Below are 9,884 nucleotides of genomic sequence, written 5' to 3'. Positions count from 1 at the left end.
GATACGTTAGTGTGTAGAGAATGTTTGCACTCCCGTTACAGCAACTTTGGTGATCAAAGGTCTAGTGCTAAGCATTGAATATATCTATGGTGATTTTTGAATTTTTAGCTAAGAAAATGATATTTTTAAAATCTCATGTCTCACTAAGAGTTGTAGCCTATTCACTTAGTGATAGGTTGATATCACGTGGATGAGTAGAACTCTTTATGTGTTGTTTTCTTTGATAGTTGTTAAAAATAGAAGTTAGTTTGTATAATAATGTTTTTGGGTTAGTAGGCAATGCAAGGATAAGAATTGACATGTTTTGAGGTGTTTTCGTGTAGATTGAGAGGTTGTTTAAGGTTATATGATGCTATGTGGTAAAGGTTGTTCATGTACATGCTTATGGATGATATATATGAAGGTTTAAAGTAGGCATTCTAATATGACTTGATGTGCATGTATGTCGATATGTGAATAGAAGACCTTAGGGATCAAATGGTGAATGTTGTATGGTTAGTGATATTGATCTTAGGATGTGATATGATCATATTGTAGTTGAAGGTGAAGATATATCCAAGACGGTTGTATGTTAAGTTTTCTAGTCCCTGTAAATTTCAGTTAAGGTGAACATGAATCTGTCTTAGGTAGAAGTTATGTTTAAGCAGAGAGATATCTAAGCAAGTTAGCGAGAATAAAAGTTTTATGAGGCTTACTATTGGAGATTTATTGAAAGAATTTCTATGATAGCATTGCCCTTGACTACATTCACTATGAGGGGTATTATCTTTATGTGAGATAGTAAGTATAAGAGTAGTTCTAACTCTTATGGCAAAATTGACTAGTGATAATATTACCTGACTCTAGTAAGTCTTATGTGGGATATAGTGATGACTTTGAAGACAGGTTTGGGTGGATTATTGATGCAAAGGTAGTAACTTATGTTTTTAAGCATCTAGGAAATGGAAAATTCATGAGAGAAATTACCTTGAATTAGAAGTTGTAATAGTTACGCTTGAGATTTTAGAAACATTATTGAGATATTTAGTGATTATAAGGATCTTAAATATCTGTTTGATCCGAAGGAATTGAATATGAGATAGAAGAGATAGTTGGAAATTGTAAGGATTAAGATTTTAATCTTAGTTGTTATCTGGGTAAACCTATAGCAGTCGATGCTTTGAATAGGAAATATCTATATTTATCTTTCTTTATGGTCAAAGAGATATATCTTTTGGCTCAAGTTAGGAATTTAAGTTTGATTTGTGAAATTACTCCTAGTAGTAAGGGACTATGTATGACTCGATTAACGAATGGATTATTCAAAGGATATTGAATAAGCATATTAGTCGATTCATTTTGGTGGCCAGGTATGAGATTATAGGACAAGGTAGTGAATAAGAGTTTTCTTGGAGTATAAATAAAGTGGTAAGACTTGAAGACCGAGTATGAGTACATAGTGAACTTACAATTAGGTGCCTAATCATTGGAGAAGATTATACAAGTTAAACTAATATGGTGACAAATGTCCTGAGTAGGATGAACATTTATCTATCATTTTGATGATATAAGGGTTGAGTTTGATTGAGTAGATTAGAAACTTAAGCATGATGTGTGAGATCACCCTTAGGAACATTGAATTGAATATGTTGAAAGGATTAATAATGAGATTAGAAGACTCAGGAGTTAGATTCTTTCTTAGTGACCCAAGTGAAAAAGATTGGTAGGAATATAAATAGCCTTTTACAAGTGGAAGTTGATGGTGTTTCGGGATACAAGGATATAATCTATGTGCCTAGTAAACCCAAAATTAAGGAAGATGATCTTAGAGAAAGGACATAAGAATATTTTTAGCATTTATTTAAGAGTTACTGAAATGTATCAGAGTGGCGCAGCGGAAACATGATGGTCTAAAGAGAAGTAGAGAAGTTGAATCAAGGTGTAGAAAGTAAGTTTAAATTTGGAGTGGATGGAGTGTTGAGATTTAAGGATGGGTTGTATATTCCAAATGTGCCAGAACTTAAGAGAGAAATCTTGGAAGAAGGTCATAAGAGCAGTCTTAGTATTCATCTAGGAGTTACTAAGATGTATCAATATCTTAAGAAGATGTTTTGGTGACCTAAGATGACGGAGGAAGTGGAGGAATTTGTGTATGCTTGCTTAGTATGTTAGAAAGTTAAGGTCAAACACCAAAAACTTTCAGATTTAATACAACCTTTAGACGTTCTAATTTGAAAATAAGATTCTGTATCTATGGATTTAGTTGTAGTTTTGTATGATATTCTTAAGAAATTTGATCTTATTTGGATTAATCACTACTACAAAAGGAACATTTTACATCGGTTCGTTTAGATATTTTACATCAGTTTTACAACCGATGTAGATTCAGGCGATGTAGAATGTGTGAGGCATTCTACATCGGTTCCAAAACCGATGTAAAAAGTCCACAAAACTACATCGGTTCTTGTACAAACCGATGTAATATATTGAACACTTTCTACATCAGTTTATGAAAGAACCGATGTAGTATGCCACAACTGAGCTTTGGTGATTAGTTTCTCCACCACACAAATTTTATCACTAAAATTACAAGGATACTTGTTAATAATAGTCCCGGCACACCTTTATATAATTTAAAAGAAAAAACTAATAAATATTAAGATTGACTATTACGTATCAATTTTAGATAATATTGTAAGCCACGATCCTGACTTCAATCCAAGAGTTCAAAAGAAATCTTTTTTAATAATTAAAAGTAGAAAAAGCATCAACTAAATAGATAAATATAAAAAGATGAATTCATACAAGTGTTTATTCCAAATTCATACCACAAGTGTGATATCGTTCACAGTGACACAAATGTTTATTTCAAATTCATACCAAGTAAAACTAAACTCAATTAAAACTTGCAAAAAGTGTATCGATGATATCCAAGCCCAACTCAACCTTTATGCCATGGATACAATGTGAAAAGTCATATCAATCACATGGGATCTGCAAAAAAAAAAAAAAAAAACCAAACAAATATGTCTTCATTACTAAGCAACAATGAAAAACTTTCTTACATGTTAATGAAGTAGAAGGGTTACAGATACGGAAAGATGACATGTGGCTTCTTGTTAAGCCCTTGCCTTATACTTTTGTTGTTAATTAGAGCATGTTAATAAGTTATAAGTAAGGATTATCCTAATTAAAATACACACATGATATAGTTTATTATCATATTTCTACTAAAATTCAAGTAGGTGTACATTAATAATTGTTTGTAGAGTTTTTCTAAAACACACTCACTTATTTTATAATTAAACTTAATAATATGCTAGAGTTATTAATGACGTAATAAAAGCATGTCGTATAAATAGTTTCCATTTAATTATAAGCAAATACAGAGAGAACTTAACTTTAGCATGTCGTATAAATAGTTCTTAAAAATGATTATTCCTAATAAAATTTACTTTTAATATTTTCTTTTATATATATATATATATATATATACCCATTGAGTGAATATTTATTTGAAACCATAGAATTTCTACTTCTTTAAAAAGTTCTAATATTATTTACATAATGTCAAGAGAACAATAAATGTAGTTATTTTTTATTTTGACAACCTTGTTTTATTCGTGACATGGAAAGCTTCAAAAAGTCATATGTTGCCTAAAATTTGTTTCCTATGTTACTATATAATAGGGTATATAAAAAATAACAGAGAAAAAGAGTAAAAATGACCTCATATATGCCATAAGATAGACACGATTCAAAGGATTTAGATTCCTCCGATAAGAATGATAAACTTCTATCATTAATTAGACTAGCCACACTTCCCAGGTCCTCAATAGATGAGAAAGAATATCTTGGTTCCTTGTATGATCTTAGCCATTTCCTGCATTTTGTAGAAGGTATGCAGAGTCAAATTAAAATACTTTTTTCTTTTTGGGTGAAATTAATTATTGAGATGTTTTAAATTTAAAGGAGATTGATTGCCAAAAATCTAATTCAGAGAGTCCAAATGAAAGCTTTAGCAGAAGCATAGATTTTAATATTAAAAAATTTCAAACCTTTAAAGTCATGTAATCACGACTAAGTATGTATCTTCCATCCTTCCCAAATTTTATGTCTGAGATAGAAGCAATAATCTCCGTGAAAAATGATCTGGACCCTGGAGCTTCTTGTTCCTCAAATCTGCACCAAAGGGTATTACCTATTAGAGTCTGCCAGGTATAAAAAATTACATAAAAGCATACATATAATAGACTTAATAAAAATTCTGCTTGAAAGTCTAGACCAAGAAGGAAAAATAAATGACCTTTCCAGTAATTCTGTCTACAGTCTCAAGATTTGTTAAAAATTGAAAGCCTTATGGGGGCAGCAGGATGCTTAATTGTTAGGAGCCAAAAAAATTACCCAAAACCAAAAGAGTATATAAAAAATATGTACTTACAGTTTGGAATGAGAATCGCATAATGCTGATTGTCGCAAATCAACAAGACGGATTGAACCCTTTGAACTACTATATGCCAACATATTACAATGTGTAGGGTGAAATTCTGCTGATGTTATAACCTAACCTCTGAAATAATAATATATAGGGTCAAGGCTCGATCAATACTTTTAAAATGGAACTAAGTTGAATAAAAAATGGAGGCAACCTTCACTTTACCCTAAATCCATGAATCCCCAAACACTATGTTCACCACACTCAAACAGCCATCAATACAACCTTAAATACCCGTGCTTGTCACACGCAAATCCCCTCTCACTATAAAACGCCCAACAACCTATTTTTACCCTTGATTCTGATAATATTGAACTCTAATCTACTTCGAGAAACCCGGTAACCTGTGACATGTAAGCGTCCCAATCTATCTTCATATCTGAAATTGTTAAATTAACGCTCAGTTTCAGCTTCTGCATTGAATTGAAATTGAAGGAGAAGATATGGAATTGAAACTTACAGGGGACGAATGCGATAAATATCCAACACTTTAGTCTTCGCCTATACTCCTATGCGGTAAATATCAAAAACACTTGCGGAACCTACATCAATTCCAAAGTTCAAACAATATAATAAGTGAAAATTCTATCACCAAAACATTAACTAAATCAGCAGTGAACACACACACAAGTAAAACATAACATAAATCTGCACTAATCAGAACCACCAAGCTAGCAAAAAAGGAATAAACCTCAAATCGAAGCGAGAACGCTCAAAACACAAAAACAAATCAAGAAATACACCATACTCATACTTATAGTACCAAAATCACACAACCATCGAATTAACTCAAATCTTAATATTAAATGCGGTAGATTTCCACCGGCTAAATTAACCCTAATAATCGAATAGATTCGTAACTAGCTTTAAAATCATGTCTCAAAAGAAAACAAATCATTAGAAACTTATAAACCCTAGAAGATTAAAAGGGGGAAAATACACAACGAAACACTTTGGCGGCTTAAAAAGTCACACGCGAATAGCTTGAACCAAATTGGCGAGAAATCGAAAATCAAAACAAATGAAAAAAAAAAGCAGATTTGGAGTTTTCAGATCTAAAAGAGAAGAAAAGGGTTTCGCAAAGCGGAAATGGAATACATAAATGCTCACTTGTGGATGGACGAAACGCTGCGTTTTTCGCAAAGCAGATTATGAGGAAGACAAGGAGTGCGTCGGCGAAGAGAAGAGCGAATGCGAAGGGTGTTTTGGGGTTTTGGAGTAGAGAGGTTCTTCTTCTTGTTGCTCGCGGCGGCTACCAAAGTTGCTGAGTGAAAGGGTTTAGTGACACGAGTGTTCGTGGTGCGCGCATATAGGGTCTATTTCTACATCGGTCATAAGAAAAACTAATGTAGAATAATTCCTTATTCTATTTCTACATCGGTCATAAGTAAAACCGATGTAAAATATGTTTGTATTTTTTATTTATTTACAAGTATGCCACCGCATTTATAATTTACATCGGTTCTACTACAACCGATGTAAATATAGCGATGTAGAACAGTGTATTTGTAGTAGTGAATGGATAGGCTTACCAGGTCTGCTCACCTTGAACTTATTAACATTAGACATTTCTTAGAGAGATGGATAGAGTTGTACATCAATAAGGAAATTTTGAAGAAAGTGCTACATGGGAGTTAGAAAGCAAGATGCGAGAAACTTATCTATTTTTTTTTTCAAGTAAATTTCGGGGACGAAATTTCTAAAAGGAGGGGAGAATTGTAATACCCCAATTTCCTTAAAAGGATATTTTTATTAGTAATGGCATTTTCGTAATTATTGATGGCATTTTCGTAATTTTAATAAAGGAATAAGGGTATTTCTGGGTGTCGGAACGGGCCGTTCCAAATGCAGAACGGGCCGTTCCAAAAAAAGGAATATGCTTGTTTTTGAAGACCCAGAACGGGCCTGGAACGGGCCGTTCTGGTATGGAGAACGGGCCGTTTTGGAAGCAGTACGGGGCGTTCTGCTGAGATTGAGAACGGGTCGTTCTGGTTTCAGAACGGGCCGTTCCAGTTACAAATTTTGCCCAGATTTGAAGGATCCGGAACGGGCCGTTCCGAAATCAGTACGGGCCGTTCCGGGTGCGTCAGATTGCCTATAAATAGGGCCAAGGGGGGTGAAAAATTTATATTGAGCAAGAAGTGGTAATCTTAGAGAGAGAAAGAGGAGAGAGAGAGAGAGAGAGAGAAAGAAAGAAAGAAAGAGAGGGAAGAAAAAGGGGATCCAGAGGAGGAGACCCTGCCCAAGTTCCAACTCCGCCTATCCAGGTAAGGGGGGGAGTGATAACCTCGCTCAGGGGTGTGGGGATAATTGTTGGATAGTTGTTTGTCGGATTGGCCCCCAATCCCTTGCCGTTGTTCTGTCTGATTTTCTATTTACTCTATTTTGTTCTTTGTTGAAGATGTCGTTGTTCTGTTTGATTTTCTATTTACTTTACTTTGTTCTTTGTTGAAGGTGTCGTTGTTCTGTTTGATTTTCTATTTATTCTACTTTGTTTTTGTTGAAAGTGCCGTTGTTCTGTCTGATTTTCTATTTACTCTACCTTTTTCTTTGTTGAAGTAATAAATGAATATGAAATTAATGTTAATAATAAATGAGGTTTAATATGAATAAGAATGCTCTCTAAATCTCTGTGAATACCTATGCGGACCTTATGAGGAGTATTGATGACATGACCATGTGAAATATGGACAAATGACATGAGACCTAAGAATTGACTATTGAGACAAACTATGATTATGAGACTATGACAAATGAGGACATGATGTACTAAATGAAATCATGTAACAAGTTAAATATTGAGTCAATGAGATTATGATGGTATGACATGCATCATACGCATATATTATTCCAGGTGTGCCGCTGAGGCCGCATACCAGTGATGTAACTTGCTAACGAGGTGTACCTTGGGGTCACCAGTGATGTAACTTGCTAACGAGGTGTACCTTTGGGTCACCAGCGATGTAACTTGCTAACCAGGTGTACCTTCGGGTCACCAGTGATGTAACCAGGTGTACCTTTGGGTCACCAGTGATGTAACCAGGTGTGCCTTAGGGTTACCAGTGATGATATGTGAAACTTCCTTATGGCGCCACATGCATGCATTTATGAGTTGAGTCCATGACATCATAAGCATGATAAATGAGTATATATATGTGATATTGACTATTTATGTATTGTTTACATGTGACTTATATATGTTGTGTGTGTGTGTGTGCTATCTAGCAGTTATTTCTGCACCTGAAACTGAGTGAGATGTTTCTCACTCCCTTGTTGTTTTTGTATATGTTTTAAATTGTGTTGCAGATGATCAGCATCATGGGGATGTTGGTGATGAGGCTTAAGGCTTCAGTTGGGCATGCTCTGATAGGATATGACATCGGGCATAGCTAGGCTTGTTTTTTTAGGGATGTTATTGTTTTAAAAGCTTTAATTTTCTCTTCTTATGTAATTTTGAACGTTCTTGAGAAAAGACCAAAATGTACATCTTTATTATACTATTTTATTATATGATTTCAAAGTTATAGATTAATTCCTTCCTTTATATGATTTCTTGAATCTTAATACTTATATGTTGACTTTTTATGATTGATGAGTTACGAATGTGAATCTTCTACCTTATAATATTTGAAACAATTGTTTTATACATGAAAGATGTTATTAAACTAGGAAAGATTTTATTTACCCAAAAAGAAGAAAAGTAATATCTTATTGTTACATTTGTTGTATATTAATAATGGGGTAGAGGGTGTCACAGAACGGGCCGTTCCAAAGTCGGAACGGGCCGTTCCCAAGTCCGAAACGGGTCGTTCTCAATCAGAACGGGCCGTTCTGGGCTTCCAAAAAAGCCTAAAAATTCAGGTTGGAACGGGCCGTTCTAGACCAGAACGGGCCGTTCCAAACTAATCAAGGAGGCTAAAATGTGTACCTCAAAACGGCCGTTCTGAAATCAGAACGGGCCGTTCTGGTTCCCCAGAACGGGCCGTTCTGATTTCAGAACGGGTCGTTCCAGGGTACATGTATACTGCACAACATTCGGATCTGGAACGGGCTGTTCCGAATCCAGAACGGGCCGTTCCGGCCCACAGCTAATGCCTATAAATAGAGAATCTCGGCCAACAGTAAAGGGGACTCCAAAATTTCGTCCAGAGCTCGAAATTTCTCTCTTCTTCTCTCTTTTTCTCTCTCTTTCTCTCTCTTGTATTTCTTGAGAGTTTGTGAGGTATTGTAGTGTGAAAAGGTCGCCACAAAGCACCTAGAATCACCATTAACAAAGCTTGATACGAGGTATTTCAGTCAATCTTCTTCTCTCTCCTTTATTTTTATCTTTGTTTCTTATTTCTAATAAACATCATTATAATAAAAATAATCATGTAGATATTTTAGAGTCAATTGTTTAATTTAAATTTCAAGCATGTAAATAGTCATCAATAAAAGGGGATTTAATATTTATATTATTATTATTTATAATGTTAACTTCGTCATAGGGTACCGATTAAGGGCGTTGTAGGGGTGCTTAATACCTTCCCTACACGTAACTGACCCCCGAACCCAATTCTGGCTATCAAGGCCATTATTGGACTTTTAAAAACCTTTTCTTTTTCCAATGTTTTGAGTAAAATATTGGTGGCGACTCCATGAACCTATTTTCAAAACCATTAATTAAGGATTAGTCTGGTGTCCGGGCATTCCTTAATTGATGAGATCTTTAAAAGGATGTCTAAACCATAGGTCGCAAGATCGGAAATTTTCAGGTTGCGACAACAATGCATAAATGTGATACTTTTACTATTGTCACATGCACGATAACATGTAGTTAATGTCCATTTCATATGCATTATAATCTTATTTGTTGTTGCTTACTATGCTATGAATGAGTTAAATATGATGATGTGTAACTATGTATGTTGTATCATATTGTATTTGTTGTTTGAGTTTGGCTACCCAATTTTCATTCCTGCACCATGAGTTAAAGTGAGATGTTTCTTATTTCATTTTTTTTTGTGTTTTCTTCTTGTGGTTTTTGCAGGTAATGGGCCTTAGTCCTTAATGTTGGATTTTGCTCTAATAACACAAGTGATACCGAGGAATTAGTTAGGAATAATTAGGATTTGATTCTTCCTATTTACTTTGAGTAGTTTAATTTTTATTTTTGTTGTAATCGTTATTTCTGCTAAGTCTAGTTTATGTTGAAATGTAATTCTCCTTATCTGTGTGAACTTTGAGTTTATTTATTATATTAAGATTAATCAGTTTTATATTGTATTATGTGTTATGACATACGGGTAGAGATTATAACAAAATCGCTTAGAATATTTTAAATCTTAATTAATTAATTAGAAAATCTTTTATTTACCTATTTGGAAAAAAATGGAATGTTACATATAAAATACTTTGGTAAAATCAATAA

General features: G+C 34.1%; 1 protein-coding gene across 2 annotated transcripts; it reads right to left on the bottom strand.

The window, feature by feature from the left end:
• Positions 1-2,704: 2,704 nt before the first annotated feature.
• LOC145957585 (serine/threonine protein phosphatase 2A 55 kDa regulatory subunit B beta isoform) lies at positions 2,705-5,129 on the bottom strand. Of its 2 annotated transcripts, none has more exons than XR_014433623.1 (4): positions 4,935-5,129; positions 4,038-4,161; positions 3,709-3,862; positions 2,705-2,973 (listed from the first exon to the last, which is right to left on the bottom strand). XR_014433623.1 is itself a non-coding variant. In XM_083073999.1 (4 exons), the coding sequence occupies exons 1-3, from the start codon at positions 4,501-4,503 to the stop codon at positions 3,812-3,814; spliced, it is 258 nt and encodes an 85-aa protein (XP_082930125.1). In that variant the 5' UTR covers positions 4,504-4,918; the 3' UTR covers positions 2,705-2,973; positions 3,709-3,811. The 2 variants fall into 2 exon arrangements, 1 of the variants encoding a protein (XP_082930125.1); XM_083073999.1 differs by lacking the exon at positions 4,935-5,129 and adding an exon at positions 4,421-4,918.
• Between the last annotated feature and the right edge of the window lie 4,755 nt (positions 5,130-9,884).

This window comes from Cajanus cajan, chromosome 1 (genome assembly GCF_000230855.2).
Source record: "Cajanus cajan strain Asha chromosome 1, NIPB_CcT2T_4, whole genome shotgun sequence".
Classification (NCBI taxonomy): domain Eukaryota; kingdom Viridiplantae; phylum Streptophyta; class Magnoliopsida; order Fabales; family Fabaceae; genus Cajanus; species Cajanus cajan.
The sequence above is the reverse complement of the archived record's forward strand: the minus strand, read 5'-3'. Positions and strand labels throughout refer to the sequence as shown.